The 18,609-nt window shown below is 38.9% G+C and overlaps 1 protein-coding gene across 1 annotated transcript; it reads left to right on the plus strand.

Moving 5' to 3' along the window:
- Positions 1-553: 553 nt before the first annotated feature.
- LOC140925529 (alanine aminotransferase 1-like) lies at positions 554-15,374 on the plus strand. The gene is made up of 12 exons (XM_073375472.1): positions 554-715; positions 2,373-2,459; positions 3,292-3,400; positions 4,755-4,885; positions 5,176-5,295; positions 6,241-6,370; positions 6,833-7,046; positions 8,571-8,679; positions 12,688-12,753; positions 13,467-13,622; positions 14,577-14,695; positions 15,275-15,374. Exons 1-12 carry the CDS (start codon positions 569-571, stop codon positions 15,372-15,374), a joined length of 1,488 nt encoding a protein of 495 aa, XP_073231573.1. The 5' UTR covers positions 554-568.
- Positions 15,375-18,609: the final 3,235 nt, after the last annotated feature.

The raw sequence follows: 18,609 nt of genomic DNA on the forward strand, positions 1-18,609 counted from the left end.
AAAAGATACCCATTTCGGGCGGAGCCTCCCTGTATAGGCCATCATAGGGAGTATCCCCAGAGTAGATTGTATCCCTCGACTCTGCGACACAATAAATTTTCATGCACTTCACGAATTTTGCATTGCGGTATTGATAGTTGGGTGGGTAGGAAGGTTGCGACCTAAAAATGAAAAACGAAAAACTGCTCGCTATCATGAAGCAGCCCTTGAAATCAGGATAATCGGCTTCCGTCGCGTATGTTGCAGCCCGCAAAAGAGTTCAAATCGAAAATGTGGAGGGTCCGACGCCGAATTCGCACGAGACTCGTGGCTCAATTAAACTGTCCTTGAGTCAATTTTTTTTCCTTTTTTTTTTTTTACTGTTTTTGTAACATTTAGGCCAAACATGTACATTACTTGTGCCAAAATCAAAGAAAACGTACGAAAAGAGTCACTTGAAAGTATGATCCGTCATCCAGCTATCCAGGACTTCAGTGATCCAGTTCAAATTTTCACGATCGTCAGCCGATCCCTAGGACCTGATTGCGTGACAGAGTAACCAGAGATACTCACGTAGCGACTCATTCAAATGCACACCGGCACGTCAAAAGATCATATGCTTGAAATGGAGGTTCTTACCGATGAAAACATTAGTCCAGCTTTCAAGAGAATCAAATATGGAATACGAGGATGGCTCGAAGATCGCACTTATGAAATAAAGCAAGAGCTTGCTCGCGTGAGTATAATTTATTCACAACGAGCTTTTCAAAGGCTTATGGTCGGATCGGGGCTGGGAGTCAGGCTAGTTAAGTACCCACCTTTTTCATCCAACTACACTGTCAGAGAATGGTCTTATACCCTAGGCTATCTTCTGAGATTGTAGGCTATTTACGTTCCTAAATAGGTCCTTAACCGCTATCTACAAGTCTACAAAGCACAAAGCAAAAATGATGCAATAGACCTTCGTCAAGCGGGGGCCATTTTGTCTCGGAATATTAATTTAAAAGCTTTGTTTATGCACGCCAGACTTAGTTAATCGATAAACCGATAATCGATACCAGTATAAATCATCGATGAATATCGATTTCTGATATCGATCGATAGACATCGATAAAGAAAAAAAGTTGTGACTTCGATTAATATTGATGATTTTCCGATAGAAATCGATAATGATTCTTCATCGATTACTATCGATTGTTATCGATTTTGTTAATCAATAACAATCGATAGATTGTTTTTTCTGTGACTTCGACTTTTATCGATTAACTACGTCTGGTGCACGGCTCGTAGAGAGGACGAGGCTAGTCGTGCATTTATATAGAAAGCTTTTTTTATAAATCTCCTGAGACGAAATGGACGCCACGTGACAAAGGTTGTTACAGGGCCTAAAAAGCACATGTGCCACAAGCAGCCCAGGTTAGTATTTGTAGAAAAATCCATGATAGATCAGCCTGCATGTAGTTGTTGTTGTCCTTTATACGATCTCACGTCAGTCTCAAGCCCAAAGCATAAGAGTCAGCAGTTGTTCACCTCCACTTTATAGAGCAACAATAACAACTGTTTAACTCCTTCTTTATAGCCCCATTTTCTAGAGGTGGTGATCTAAAACTAATCCCACAGTAGGTTATTACGAGCAGTTATGAAGTCCGTTAAAAATGGCTTTTAAAAATCAAATTCTTAATATCTTAATTAGTGTTGCATAAGAGAGGACTTAAAGTAGTCTGGTAAAGAAAAAGCATACTGGATATCAAGGGGTAGATGTTCCACTCTGGGGTAGTTGTGAGGAAAGAATAATGCTCTCTATAACAGGACTTCGGTGCTAGAATTAATATTCCTGAAGTACAGTAGACTTTAAGATTGTCTATAGCATCCTCTGATCTAGTTAGAGTGGCAATAGTTTTTTACTTGCCTTGTACTCCCTAACATGTCACAATGGAACTCAACTGGTTTGAATTTGTGTGTCATGAAGCAAGGCCAAGATGACCCAGAATCTCAATTTTATTGATTTAATGGTAAAAGTACACACAAGAGGACATGATGCAGGGAATAAGTGTCCCACAGGCCAGCAACTTTTTTTTTGTTCAAGATTGTTCTCTGCACCTTTAAGTGGTGCATAATGTTGCATAATCTCTCTCCCCTGTAGAGATCTATTACAGCGTACACATAATCCAGTAACACATTTGACATATTTTTTACTGCATTCCAGTAATATGTTGTAACAAAATTAAAATGACCCGATATGGGCTGCAGGTACTCCTAGGAGTTGGTCCATCACTGTGACAAACTTAACCCTTGGCAGCTTTGACCTACATTTAAGGTCTACTTAATTGATAATTGAATGTGACTTATATACACATCTACCAGTAATATGCTTCTTGACAATTTTATAATAGGGAGAAAGCAAACCTTTTTCAGAAGTTGTCATACATCTAGGAAACCCACAAGGCATGGGGCAACCACCTATTGCCTTCTTTAGACAGGTGAGTATATTAACTGTCCTTGTTTGTCAGGACTTAATAATGTATGGTTAGACCATCAGAGGCGGCAGATGCAGAAAACTGATCATGAGAAAGTGGTGGGAGAGTGGCCAAGACACTTGCCAACTATTTTTCCCCTGAGATTGGGAGCTGGGACCATCAAACACTGAGTGTCCTTGGACCATGCACCCCTAAATCAACCCATAATTTTCATCTTTTTGTTAGAACCTTAAAGCATAAATCAATGTCCTCATGTAGAACTCATGCATGCCTAAACTGTATTCGTCCAAGCTATATTAAATTCAGCATTCAGGTTATAATACAGCAGTCTTTAATTACATAATTTTACAATTTGAGCTATAAATGCTGCTTTTCTCCTTTTCAATGGAAACCTAATCTATTTTAAAGGCTCTTTTGGTTGTATAATAAAGTAAGGATAAAAAACGTTTACTCTAGTCTTGAACACAGGAAAAAATAACAAATTCCCATTTTTGGATATTTTAGGGTATTCAAAGAATACCCACAAAAATCCCAAATTTGGAAGAGTGAGACAAGTCCCAATCAGGGAACTTGGTTGGGAATTCCCTGGTTGGGACTTGTCTCACTTTGCCAAATTTGGGATTTTTATTGGTATAATTCTTTAAATATCCTAAAATATCCAAAAATGGGAATCCGTTATTTTTTCCTGTGGAAGTTGGTATGGTAATATCCAATATCTATAGAATTTGATATTACAACCTTTAGAACCAAAAGCCCTCCCTTAATTTTAAGTGATTTATTATAATGTGACTGATCACCACTACATAGGGTAGACAGTGTGTGTAACTTTTTGCAGGTAATGGCTCTTCTTTTGTGCCCTGACCTTTTAGATGATCCAAGCTTCCCTCAGGATGCTAAAAGAAGAGCCAAGAGAATCCTCGATGACACAATTGGACATACCATAAGTTAGTAATAATAACAAGAAGTTTGCCATTATTTGAGTGAACCTTAAATGTTGGTTAATAATATTGAAACAGATGCAGTCCAGGGGCGGATCTAGGGGGAGGGTGCAGGGGGTGCGCACCCCCCCTCCCGAGATGACCTGCAGTTTTCTAATACAACTGGTATTCTGCAAAAAAAAAACTATGTGGTTTATTGGTGTTGAAGTAGAGTTAGAGACGAGTGCACCCCCTCCTGAAAAAAATTCTGGATCCGCCCTTGCAGTCTGATCAGTGCTGCAGTTCCTTTTCAGTTTGAGTGCCTGATGTCACATTTATTATATCATAATAATTCTAACAGAATCTCGTTTGTCATCAATAACTCTGACCACAGGGTCCAGATAGAGGAGATGTGTTTGTCGTTAGAACATCAAAACCCGTCAAAAACCTCTAAAGAAATGGGTTATTTTGATCGCATAACAATTTCGTTACACATTCTATAGACCACAAACCAAGAGACTGAGGGCTCGCACTAGGCACTTGGTGCCTCGGTCGCCCTTCGGGCGACGTGCCGTGCGCCAGTGAGGATATGGCTTGCGGTTATTGATTTTCAAAAGTCGATCTGGGTCAGATAAGAAGCGAAGAAATCGTTTACAGTAGATTTATAAAGATCCCATTGGGCTAATTAATTGTGCTAAGCAACAGGTATAGACATTTTTCAAGGTGAGACTTTAAATAAGTAATTCATTTATTCACGAAATTCCCCTAGACACTGTGCTCTGACAGGGATTTTCCAGAAAATCTCCTTCCTACAGCCACACCTTTTCCTGTCTAAAACCGGGAGGGCCAAAATTTGAGAATTCCCCTTGCCCCACATATCTGTAAATTTCGGTTAAGCTTTCCTCAGATGACACATCCCCCGGACAGAGCTGACTGATCTCCCTAACATTGAAATGCTAAGTTTGCACCCTGCTTTTCTTAGCACCTCTCAAAGGCAGATACTGTCATATTTAGGAGTCAATCCATCTTTGAGTACCTTTTAGTTCCTTCTATTCAGTTTCCTTTAGTCTTTGGTTGGCACAGGTGGGTTGAGTTTCTTGTTGGTTCTCTTCCTCATTCCGTTTCTTCCAGCACTCTAGTTTAATTTCCCACTCCTCAAATTAAACCAACACATCCAAGTTCCAAGTCGATCTGGAATGCCTGATGATGTTTAAACGAGTTCTAAAGAAGTCCTCTTTTGCAATATTTATGATTAATATTTTAGTTCAGTGCTAAAGCACTTAATAATCAGTGATCACCTCCAAATTTCCATGATGGTATCTTGAATATGGTTTCTAGAGAAGGAACTATAAAATTATGGTTTGCATTTACACTTTTACAGGTAGCTACACTTCAGCTCAGGGTATAAATGTTTTGCGTCAGGATGTGGCTAATTACATTACACAACGAGACAGTTATCCTGCAAACTGTGAGGATATTTTTCTCATAAATGGAGGAGCAGAGGGAATTGATGTAAGTTAATGTGATTGCTTCTGGATTGACATCTAACAAATGTTTTTAAATGTGTGCTTTTGAATTGGTACATTAAGCTACAATTAGTTGCTTGTCCTTTCCATCATCATTCTCAATATCATCATCTTCATTACTAATTTCGTATTAGACATGAAGTGGGAAATATTTTTTTATGTTGTGTGTAAAGCGGTGAACAAAGCTGAGATAGAAAAACAAATATCAGTAAGTACCAACTCACCTGAGTAAACCTAGTGGTAACTGAAAAAATAATGGTTTGTTTGGCCACACAGGTCATGATGGGAATTATTTCAACAGGAATCACGGAAGGAAAGGGTCGAGCTGGGGTAATGATTCCTATCCCTGGATATAGTATGTATCAGGCGAGGCTACTGCAACACAACACACACCAGGTAATACCTATTCGTTCACGCATTCTCCTCTACTTAGTCCACGTAGCTGACGGTTTTGTGTGGGAGGGGCAGCGGAAAGGAGTGCGAAGAGAGTGGAGCGCTCTTTCGCACACGCCTCGCGCGTGCTGTCGCGGCTTTACTTCGCTTTTCACGCTTGCTGACCAGTAAATTGTAACGTCAGATAACTGTTAAGAAGAAAGAGACTTGAGACTCTAAAAGATGGTTGTAAATTTGAATTAATTGTTCGCATCCCGAAAGTCTACTCCTGTATTTTCCAAGCAGATTTTCCATCTTTAAGAGCCGTTGGCGCGTGCGAACCACTACTAGAAAAGCAAAATATTACAAAACAAAAAACGCTTTGTTGTGTTCGAGCGAGTGAGCTTCTTCGCTGCACAAAATTCGTCCAAGTTTGGCTGATTTTCACTAACCACATTGACCGGCCGGTCGTACTCAGAGTCGTAAACGGTTTCATAAGCTTAAAGGCCGGAATCGGAGTCCCAAGAATTGGAACGTTTTTGGCTTCCGACTCCGCTTACGACTCCGCCGCTTACAGTATAGTAATAAGGAGACGAATAAATCAATCACAATACTTGGTCCCAAGCACTGTGGCATGTTAGTGAAAGACTGATTTGTCGCTTCTCCTTACAAGTGTAACAACCTTGTAGTTTTCACTACTGGCTTTGTAAGCGACGGGGTCGTAAGCGGGATCGGACTTCTTTTTCACTAGATCATAACGCTTTGCACTTCTAATTACGATTAGTGAAAACTGGACCAGCCTTAGCTTAAGAGTTGCCGAAACTATCGGTCAACCGGAATAAATCTAAGAACTTGGTTCCAGTTTTGTTGCAGCAAGAATTTATTACTTCAAACTCCGGCATTCTTCCTCAGAGACCCCAGGAGAAAATTACGTTCTACAAAATTTTTTGTTTATTTTTTATCCTAAAGATATTTTACCTTCTTGACGAAGACAACAACTGGGGTTTGAATATGTCTGAACTAAAGAAAAAGCTGGATGGGGCAAGGCCGCACTGTTTACCAAGAGCTCTTGTGCTGATAAATCCAGGCAATCCAACAGGTACATTGAATGTTTATCTATTTGTAATTACCTGCAATAATATTAATGAAGATGAAGATGATGATGATGGTGATGGTGATGGTGATGGTGATGGCAATGATAATAAAATTTCTCTATTTATTCCCGACATTGTTTTTATTAGCACACAATCAGGTTAGTGCGTTCGAGCTTTCTTTTCACGGGGTGTCCCTTATAAAAGGGTGTTCGTTATACCAAGGTGTTAGCTATACAGGCGTTCTTTTTGCCGGGGTGTTTTTTTTTTTCTCCTTTTTTTAATGAATTCCTCCTTATACCGGGATATTCATTATCTAGGCAGTCGTTAAACTAGGGTGTCCGTTATATAGAGATTCTACGTTAAACCGAGGTGTTCGTAATATCAGAGTTTAACTATAAAATGTAAACTTGTTCTGTCCTTCGTTTATCCATTAACTTTAGTCACGTTTGCTTCTTGTTTATATATAGGTCAGGTGTTGACGTATGAAGACATTCAAGAAGTAATCAAGTTTTGTGCTCGTGAGAAGTTAGTTTTATTCGCCGATGAAGTTTACCAAGACAACGTGTACGCGGAGGGAGCCCAGTTTCACTCGTGCAAAAAAGTCCTCAGGGACCTCGGAGACGAGTATAGCGGATTTCAATTGATCTCTCTTCATTCCAGTGCCAAAGGGTATACAGGCGAGTAAGTTGTGCGTGTGTGTTTTTCCACTTGTTTGTTTGTTTTTGCGGCCACCTTCAGGAAGTAGACAAGAATGATTTAGTGCCAATTTTGTACCCTTAGGCTCTGTTTCCCAGGCTTATTTGACTGTACATACATAACCACAGACAAACCATTATTAACCCTTACATTCCCAATTACAAATAACAAATTTCCTCTTTTAAAATGCTTAGAAACAATTAGTACCACATGAAAGTATAAACAACGAGGTTTCATTTGAATGGTCACACCAAAAGCCAAAGGATTTCGTCCACCGACTCTTAAAGTTAATTAAAACTTGAATTCCTTACTCGACTCCATCATTCATTCTGCGGGAAGTTAAAGGGTTAAGGGGTCACTTGTCAAAGTCCCGGAAAGACCTTTCTCTGAATTACTGGTAAGAGTCGCAGCCCTCCTTTCCCTAGCAGTCCTTATCAAGTTTTTTGTATTTCCTTCATCCCGCTATTAAATGTTCACTGTCCTACGAGGAATTTTGCATGTTCATTAAAAACATCAGTTTGTCTTTGGCTTGACATTTCCTCTTTTTTGGCACAAGAAAAGGCAGGAAACACTTTGTGGATATTATCGTCTTGAGGTGGATTCTTCATCTGTACTTAACGGTTAACGGTCGGTAATCTCCAACCCAGATCTCATGTAGACGAAGTCGAAGAGATCAACAAGAGGTTTGGTTACGAGACTAGTCAGTTGGCTATTGCCAAAGATGACTGTTGACACAGGTCATGATATTCTCCTTTTAAAACTACAACATCTCGGTATTTCTAAAAACGCTCTCGCGTGGTTCACTAGCTACCTGACCAACAGACACCAAGTCGTGCGTATTAACTCGACCCTCTCGAATTTGTTGCGTTTAAATAGTGGTGTTCCTCAAGGAAGCATTCTTGGGCCGCTTCTTTTTAGTATTTACATTAACGACTTACCTTCTGTTCCTAGAAACTGTTTAACGCAATGTTACGTAGATGACACTAAACTTCAGATTTCTTTTAAGATTCGTGATTGTCCGACTGCTATGAACGATCTAAATGGCGACCTTCTTTTAATACGTAATTGGTGTTTTAACAATTTTCTACTTTTAAATCCTGAGAAAACAAAACTCGTAGTCTTTGGAAGCCGACAACTACTTGCCAAACTCCCCGACTTCAAAATATCTCTTCTAGGAAAAGATCTCGCTCTTACATCTTCGGCCAAAGATCTTGGGGTTGTTCTAGATCCGCAACTAACGTTTGATGACCATGTTTTAAAAACTACGTCATCTTGTATGTCAAGCCTCGCACAAATCAGTCGGGTTAAACATGTTCTTGACCGTAACCAACTGGTGACAGTAATAAATGCCCTAGTCTTTAGCAAATTACTGTACTGTTCCACAGTGTGGTCGAACACCTCGAACAAAAATATCTGTAGACTACAGTCAGTGCAGAACTTTGCCGCGCGCATTATTACAGGTACCAGGAAATTTGATCATATAACCCCCCGCATTGCTGTTCCTTGCAGATGTGGGCTCAGAGGTGGATATATAGAGCTCGTAGGATTCAATGATCAACTCAGGTCTCGAGTTAAAACTTACCTGAGTGCAAGAAGTTGCCCTTCCACAATAGGACAGGTACGAATAATGTATGTCATGTAGTGAAATGGGACAGAGGTCCCTAATGAAAGGGCTGCCTGAAACCCTAGTCCACAATTTCCAGTTTGAATTCCTGGAAAGACTTCAGTTAATACCTTCCGTTAGAGCAAAAGTACCTTTGTGCTTCTACGATGATTTATTAACACCCCCCAAGTCCTAGACAAGCCTGGCTGCTTGTGTTTCTCTTTTCGTTATATTGGCTTTGTGTTGTTTGTTCCTCTTGTTGTTTTGTTTTGTTCTATGGTGGTCAGGGTATTAGGCAGTTAAGCAAAAAATTGCAATAGTTCAGATGTAAGTTCAACGTACTTAGGCGTCTCTCACACTACGCGCAAAGAATGGCGGGATGGTGAAAGATGGCTTTGCTCTCCTTTCTTACTCCTCCCATAAAGCTTCGCGCTTCTCTTATTTCCGCCTTGTGTCGCGCGAGTCTCGAAGCGCTTGCAGCGGAAGCTGCACGGCAAGAAAACCCTCATTTACCAGTTTAATTTTACAAAACGGTAAATCCTAGAAAATTCGGCATTCACCATCTGTTTTCCCACTCCTGAAAACATCCCGAAAATTACTAATTTTCCTTGTGTGAATCCAAGGAAAATTGGGAGTTAACCTGGCGTTTTCCTGCACTTGAAAATCTCAGGCAAACACCGTATTTTAGAAGGCGTTTACATGTATTTTCCAGACCAGGTGAACGTGCAGTTTGTGCGGCATTTTCCTACTGTATTTGTTAACAGTTAACGCAAGGAAAATATTTCATTAACCTACAGTTTTCCACCTCTAGAAAAACATCGACGAACATGTTGTTTTCTAAGCGTTTTCTGTTGTTTTCTGCGGTGGCCAAACGTAGAGTTTTTCGCGGGTTTTTTATTTGACAGCAAACATAAGGAAAACATAACGTTCATTTGCCATTATCCTTCCAGTGATAATGCTGCGTTAGCGCCTCGTTTTCCTTAGTAGGTGAATGCGGTGTTTTCTAACCGTACCTGTTAACGGTTAACGCGAGGAAAACATAATCAGGGACACAGAAAACATGGGTCTCGGGAAAAGTTTGGCCCGATCTCGAAGATCGCTGAAGCGTTTTTGATGTCGGTCTCGAAGTCTCGTTTTCCGGTGACTCCGTGAGTTTCGGAGTTTTTAAATCACGGCAGTCTCACAGTCTCCAATTTACAATTCTTTACCATTATCATCGATCAGGTTCCTGCGTGAACCGAGATCGAATCACCTCGATCTACCGAGCCGTTTTCTGCAACCCGCATGTCGACTTCTGGTCACTTCTGTAACGTACCATTACGAGAGACCGTTGTGATAATCAAAATGCCAGTCTAACCTTATTACGGAATGCAGGACTTGTTAATAATTTATAGCCAAATTGGGACGTTGCTTTAGACCCTGTGAACAGAAAGGACAATTTTTTTTGCCAGCTTATGTAGGTTGTTTTAATTTTACTGGAAGGAAAATGGATTTGATGATATTTGCCTCAAATACAAATCTAAGACAAATCTGATGTCAGATTTGTCCACCCAACAAATGTCGCAAATGTGAGACAAATCTGTTATTACACTTGTCTCGAAGAAATGTGGGACAAATGTGTTTCAAATATGCTATTATATTTGCCCTTGTACAAAGTTTTTTTTAAAACAAGAAAAATGTGACGAGTAAAAATTCTTTATCGTTAACTTTTCATTAAGTATAATCGCAATTTAATTTTCGAACAATTGTTTCGAAACGTCAGGGATACGCCCTGATTCCTTGTCTATCCGAAGACGACAGGTTACGGAAGGACAAGTTATTAAGGGAAAAAGGAAAGAATCAGCTGTCAATGACCGACCTTGGTAACTATTTTGAGAATATTTTTTTTGGAAGAAAAAGTAAAGCTCCTCTTAATAAATTAAATGGCGGGACATTCTTATTATGCTTTTTCAGTAGACAGTTAAGGCAGTTTGGGTCTTCTTAATACTTTTCTGTGATTTAATCACTGAAGACAATTTGCTGTCTTGGTAAATATTGAACTGGATAGGATGGGGGCATTGTATTTGTTAGTTCACTCCATGATCATTTTTGTGCCTTTTGGTTGTGACATCTAGCTGATAATGACCTTTGTAACATTAGGCACTTAGATAGCTGTCTTATTTAGGGTGTCATGGGCATGACTGGGTATTTGGTGATTCTGGTACGTTCAGTGATATCTGACAATGAATAGATTATTAATTGCCCATACATATTATCAGGTTTGGTAATGTACACGGGTCCTGATTCTATCCACGGGCTGGGTGAGATATGAAGGGTTGCATGGTAACTGTTTGGTTTGGGGTCACTTTGGCATTTTCTCGTAATATCTCATAATCTCTAGAGTAATTTGGTTGGCTATTGCGTTTTTTTGCATGCCTCTTGAACAGCATTAATGTGCATTAAAGATATGTGATCTTAGACTAATAAGTTTAAGTTTAAGTCGAACTTCAGACCTAGTAGGAGTGGAGTAAATGTTTCAGATGATAAAAATACTATATTTCACTCTTTGACAGGAGACAATTCATTCTAAAAAGGCACTTTGCAACACTTGAATAGCAAAATAATCAAGGTGACCTACAGATATACAACAGAATCCTGACTTTGCAAACCCTTGTTTTTTTATAGCCTCCTGACAATTCAAACCAAAACTGACTACCTTTCCCCAAACCAGGGTACAAAGAAAATCATTTTTACAGCTTGCCATTCGGGCAAGCTGAAGCTAGCATTTACTAGGCAAGATGTCATTTCAACTAGCCCCAAAAACTTTTTGACTAGCAGAATTGATTTCATAGTTCTTCTGTTATTCGATTCTCAAAAAACATCACTTGCCCATTGGGCAAGTTTAAAACAGAATTCACTAGCCCGATAGCAAAATCCACTAGCCCCGGGCTATCGGACACTACTTTCTTTGCACGTTGCCCCAAACACACACTTATCCTAAAACCAATTATCATTAATTGAATATTTTTCATTTTCTGCAAGAGGTTTGGCAGCTTTTGCACTATCCCTGAAAATAGAACACCTGATTGCAGGTTAGCCCTTGGTCCCCCTAGAAGCTAGCCCTTGGCACTCATGTAGAAAGTCTGTCAGTATTTATCCTACATGGGCATTGTAATCAAGATAAAAAATAGAACTAGAGACACTGTACAATCAAGAATTCTGGATAATTCGTGTCCAGATAATAGTTTTATTGAGGTTCAACTGTACTGTGTTTTCTTGGACAAATGAAAATTAAACAACACAGGATGTCATCATTAACAAAAGTTCCCACCAATATTTTGCTAGATACTAGCAATGTTGAACTCAGCTTGCTACAGCGAGAACTTTTTCCCTCTTCTGAATTATTTCTCCAGATATACAGTGTGAACTGATTCTCTGAACTGGAATGATACATGCAGGTCCAAACAAATCAAATGTATTACATCAGATTTCCAAGGGAAATCCATATTCATAGCGATCTGGATGTTTTGAATACCAGTTCACTCTCGCAAAATAAAATTTATATTTCTGGACAGTTGAATTGGATGATACTGGTTTAGTCTTAATGCAGTGACGGAAGAATGTGATGACTTTTCCAGGTCTTTGATCATCAGATCCTCTGCTTGTGGCTAATGATCCTTCTGTCCCTGCCCAGTTAGCCAGAATATAAGAATTTCTTGTCGTTTGGCTTTGCTGTGATCCATAAAGCATTGAACCAACCTTAATGGCTTTGAATTCTGAGATAGTAAATGGCATTTCGATGGAAGTCCTTGCATCAAGTCCCAGAAGCTCCTGATACACTATTTTGAGTGCATTTAGATCATCACTGTCCAGTGATTCATCTTTAGCAGGTGACACTGGAGAAATGCAACTGTTTGCTGTCCAGTCACAACCACTCAAATCTTTAATAGATGCTTCCCTGTGTTCTTGTAGACTAAGGAAGCTGTTAGTGCTTTATTGTAAGGTACTCAGTCTGAATTCATTACGCTTGATTTCTAACCCAAGGTAATCATGGGACTCACTTGCAACCCTCCCAAGCCTGGCGATGAATCATATGAAAAGTTTTCAAAGGTATGCTCCTAACTGTAACTTAACGCAGAGAAACTCACGCGCCTCGCGTGATCATAATCAGTGTTACTTTATCACTCGTGTAATTTTTTAAAGGGGGCTCTGTCTCGGCTGACTAGTTTATATGGTTGGTAATGGCAATAACGAGTCATTATTCGCTATGGAACTTGAGAACTTAGTACTTAGTTGTGAATGACAAAATTAATAGCGTTGTATTATTCTTTTTTTCAGCCTGTCTCTAGTGCTCAGGCTCTAACTCGTTCCAGGTTTTAACGAAAATGTAACAATTTGAACCGTAGCTTTTCACGATACAGATAAAACAGTGAATAATACAATACTTAGTCAGGTGACGCCTCTAATGCCTGCCTGCCTGCCATGAGATAGCCGATTTAACAAATAAAGCTTGTTCCTCTTACCCTGGGTACCAGAGGTTTTTCTCGCGGGTGGCACGCAGGATAGGTTTCCATTGATTCTTTTGCCCAAACAAAACGATTCGAGTCTTACGCAAGTAAAGTTTGCCAAGTATTGAAGTCGCTAAGGGACTAGGTCGAGTAAAAAAAAAATCCTATTTTCTCCTGGAACATTCGGCAATCTTCTTATGAATGTATAGAAAATGATCTTTAATTGCGACGCACTAGGGAAATCTATAGAGGTGTTTACCTTTAGTATTCCCATATCTTGCTTAATGCATTATTTGTGTTTTATATGTTTTACAGGAAGTAAAATCCATCAAGGATTCTTACAGGAAGAAAGCAAAGATGACAACAGAGGTTCTTAACTCAATGGAAAATGTTAAGTGTAACGAGGTGGCAGGTGCAATGTATGCGTTTCCGAGGATAACACTTCCAAAGAAAGCTATCGAGGCAGCCAAGGTATCATGTCCTGTTTCCGGTCCTGATTTCTAGTGCTGCACTGCAGAATACTGTCAGTAATGGATATCCCAGGTGTACGGTAATCCGAATTCCGGAATCCGGGAATTTTTTACGTGTGGAATCCGGTAGGTGTACGGTTATCCGGATAAGAATACTGTCAGTAATGGATATCCCAGGTGTACGGTAATACAGATTCCGGAACCCGGGAATTTTTTTCTTGTAGACTGATCCGGAATTAGTTCTGGGGTTTGAAATTCGGAATTCAGACCCGGTTGTTCAAAAGATGGGCAGCGCTATCCACCAAATAAATCGCTATCCGATGGATAAGTATGAGCGAAACCAATTGCACGATCCACTGGATAGGGATTTATCCAGTGGATTGCGTTATCCAGCTTTTGAACAGCTGGGGCCTGCTCTATATATGAAGCCCGAAATCTCGCTAACGATTGGAATCTGGAATCCACGTTTCATGGACAAGGAATATTGAATCCAGTACCTGCCATCCCGGATCTACAACATAAAATCCGGAATCCACAACGTGCGATCAAGAAGCCAAGATTCTCGTTGATGCACCTTATATTAGAAGAATGCCAACCCCGATTCCCGCCGTGTCAGTTTTCTCAAAAGGCGTTCTTCGGTTAGAAAAAGTGAAAGGGTCGCTATAGGCTCCCATATTATTCAGGCTGCTGATAATGTCCCGGGAAAATTAAAATTTCACTTTCTCAACTTTCCAAATTGCATTCCTAAATTCCATATGTCGTATCGATCTAGTAACAGCTCCCAGTGAAGGCTTCATCGAGGGATTCTTTGAAATACAGATATTCCCGTCACAAGGAAAGTATGTATGTGGTCTGTTTGGTGAGCGAAGTGAAAGGATTTTGGGGTGAACAAAAGTAATGTGTACTAAGTTGTTTGTATAATTGTTTTGTTTGTATAATTATCATTGTTATTTAGGCCAAGGAAATGCCACCAGACGAGTTTTACTGCTGGCAGGCGCTGGAAAAAACTGGAATTTACATGATTCCTGGCCACGTGTTTGATATGAAAGGCAGCGGTAACAACTTTTACTACAGGTAAGATTTGAATCTACAAGGGCCATCAACTTCAGGTCGAAATTTTGATGATTTCAAAAATCTCTGTGTGATATCATTTGCGCCCTTGTGTCACAAGGTTTTTACAGGCTTGTCTACTATATTTAGATTGATTAGATTGACTGCACCTTTAAATTTGAAGAGACCCCTCTTTCCCCCCAACCCCGAAAAATTCTGCCGTTGTACCACAGGAACACCAAATTAGGATGCGTTCTGACGAACGTAATAAGGGTATACACAGATCGGCTCATATCCGGGGTGATGGGGTCTTAGTGGAGGGCCTGCAACTGGGATAAAGTTGGTATGTACGAATAGAAGGGCTTACAACCGGGATTATACGCTATGGAACAGAGCTTAAACTTACATAGGAAAACGCGTCCTAAAAGCGACTTGTCTGTAAAAGCGACGTTCTGTCAGCGTGTGAAAGTCTGATGAAATTGGACCAAGTTTTATCGCCACATTATAGGTTAAAATAATCCAAAACGTTTTGATTTTTCAGACCCACTATCCATACGAAGGAAATAACTTAAAACGGTTTCATGTTTTAATCTTTCTTGGTAGGATCACTATTCTTCCTTCTGAAGAGACGTTTGCTCCAATGTTTGAGCGACTAAGAACCTTTCACCAAGAATTCATGGTGCAGTTTAAGGATACGAACTGACAAGATGGATTTACTGGATTTAGTTTCCAGTGATGACAATATTCAGTCCAGACTATTTGATATGTCTCCATCCTCATTTATCAGGGGAAAGTTTTCTGATGTAAAATATATGTTTGAAGCTTCTCGAGAAAGGCTAAATAGTTTTGATGACTCTTCATTCATCTATGATTTTCAAAGTTTTTCAATTGACTTCCCTTCCCAGATTTGGCTATATATTATCTCTCAAAAAAAGACCCGGAAATGTTCAACATTGAATAGTGGCAGGAAGAGTCTTGAATGTATCTGGCAAGCTGTACACAAATGTCCTTAACCACACAGCGAGGAAAAACAACATTCTTATAATCCTCTCCTAAAATTGGCGTGAAAAAAAGACACTTTTAACAATCTTCTGACTTTTCCCATCTGAAGGACACTGAAGTGTGCTTTTCCCATTTCAGCGTTTTTCCGGCCCATTCCTTGTGATATTCCAGACACAGATAAGAACGCAAAGAAATCCTCTTTATATAAATAGCAACTTTATTGAAGTGTCTTAAAATGCTAATTTTACTAACAGAGGTATTTTACCTTCAAAACAAGTCGCATTGTTAAAGTAGCGTTGTGAAATAACAAATTGAGAACTAAACAACTTCTGCGCTTAATGTACATAATAGATATATTTCATGTTTTGCGACCACATTATCATAATGACTAACTCTAAACAAGGAAATCTAAATGATATGTTTTCATTTTGGAAACATACTAAACGTAACAAAAAGGTAAACGAGGCTACTAACCGGCTCTATATTTAGTTGTAGTATTTGAAGACATACTGTGGTTCAACTTATCAATGGTTTAGATTTTGTTTTCCTTAGTGCTGCGGTATGGTTATGTACGATTGAGAATCATAGTTTAAAACAAAGGAAAAAAAGTATTTGAACCAAGAAAAAATTGCACCACAACATTTATTTACAACCTTTTTATTGAACTTTAAAGGCCGCAATAATAGTATACAATAAACTACTATTTTTTTTTTGTTTGTTTTTGTTTTTTTTTGTTTTGTTTTTTTTTTTGTTATGAAGATGACGAAATCATTAGTTGGATTCCAAGTGTTAAACAAAGGCCATTAAAGCGCATGAAGAGGAATATCTTGGGCATTTTGTCTTCGTTGACGTTTAAATAATACCAGGAGAGCTTTCCTAAACTCTGGAATTCTGATTGTGTAAACGATGGGATTAACAAGCGAGTTCATATAAAAAAGAATGGTTAAAAAACAGTCCAAACGTGTTAATTCCTGGAAAGAAAGGAATTTCCTAGTACTAGATTGAGATAAATGAAAACAATAAACCGTAAGTGGTAGCCACATCAGTAAGGATACGATAGTCATTATGAATAATGTTACGGTCAGTTTCCTTTGTCTTTTGGCTGCACCATGGTGCTGAGGATGCGCTCCACACAAAAATTTAACAACAATGGAAGAGTAAGAAACACAGATAACAAATAGAAACAAAAAACAGTATGAATGCACTAAGTAAAGATGATGTGACCATTCTTCCCCATATTGTCTAAGTATTGAAGCGGCAGTTGATACCATTGCAGCTAAAACCCAGACACCAGCAATTGTTACCACGTAGACCCACTTTTTGATGAGGCGATGCCTGAAGGGACGAATTGTTGCATGCATCCGAACTAATGAAATCGCTGCAATGTTTGTTAGAGAGGTCAGAGGAAACCAGAGGTGGAGAAAGGTAATTATCACAATCAGTTCCAGGCTTAAGTTCATTTTCACAATGTCGCATGATAGTAAGAGGTGTTGAAATAGAAAAAAGTGAGAAAATCCTCCGACAAACATATCAGCTACGGTCAGGTTTATAACTAGGTACATGGCACGAGTGCGAAGACTGCGGTTTTTTATAAAAAGAACGATTGATATAAGGTTCACTGTTACTATGGCAGCAGCCACGGTAATCAATACAGCAAACCAGGTGATGCACTCGGATGAAGAAAATTGCATGACTTTTTTTCTTCTTTTACTCCTGTTCGCTTCACACTTTTGCCTGTTCTCTTTTGTTGCTCGTCTACCTTTACAAAGAATTTGAATTGAATAAAGTTTGATTACTTAGAAAAGAAAAGTAGGAGGTGAATAAACAAGGTTGACGTCTGTTTTTCAAAGTTCAGTAATGAAGATACATGAATAATAATTCGACGAATTAGGAAGCTCACCTTTAACTTACAGTTTTTCAAATTGCCTTCAAAAAAGCTAAAGTGAAAATCCTTGTTTTCACCTGTGGAAAAAATATCAGTGACGTTTGAAGGGATATTTGGATAAATTGGTTGACTAAAAGCTGAGGGCATTAAATTTCATTTCAGCTGAATATTTTTAAAACTGAATTAACGTCAGCGCTCGACGTTCACCTGAGTATAATAATAATAATTATTATTATTATAATGAAGGTGGTGGTTATTTACAGCATTTCCAAAGAAAATGGCTCTACATCTGCAGATAAAATATATTATAGTATATCTAACCGATTTTTGGAAAACCAACCAAACGAAATTTGCAGTCATTTGACTGAAAAGGCGTCAAAAGGCAGGTTTCCTTGAGCCCGAGAACGGCTCCAAAATCACACGCAACGAAGGAAAAGGAAAGGAGAAAAAGAAAGAGCGAGGAGATCAGCAAAAAGCAAGGTTGCACTTTTAATTTTTATAATGAGCTACTTTGGATATAGTTTTTGGCCGAAAAAAAATGTTGGACGGAAAAGGTCCATTTGACGATAACGTTTTCAAAAAGCCGGCTAGATATATACAGCTAAACATATGTTATTACATCAGGAGCAAAAAATATTCGTGGTAAAATGCAAAGGGTACTACTAACTAACTAGTTAACTAACAATCTAACTGTGGCTAAAATTGTATTTGAATCTAGTACATTAATACTTTTTTAACATTTTTATTTCGCTCTTTAAAAATATTGAAGGTCTGTTTGGTATATAGGGAGTAATTGATCACCAAAATGAAAATGTGACTATCATTTTAATTAACGCTTCTAAGACAATCAAATGTCCGGCCATAGTGAGACCGGAAAAAAAAAATAAATGTTTCATGCAAACTCTTCGTGAACAATTTCACTCAGTTAAAGGAGCTGAAACTTCTCGATGAAAATATGACTGAAGAGGGCCTTAAGTCGCGGCTTAGCTCGGACAATCCGTGTATTTTAACATTTTCCATTGCAAGTATTTTTAGGTAAGTATATATTTTA

The sequence above is a fragment of the Porites lutea genome, chromosome 2, assembly GCF_958299795.1.
Source record: "Porites lutea chromosome 2, jaPorLute2.1, whole genome shotgun sequence".
Taxonomy (NCBI): Eukaryota; Metazoa; Cnidaria; class Anthozoa; order Scleractinia; family Poritidae; genus Porites; species Porites lutea.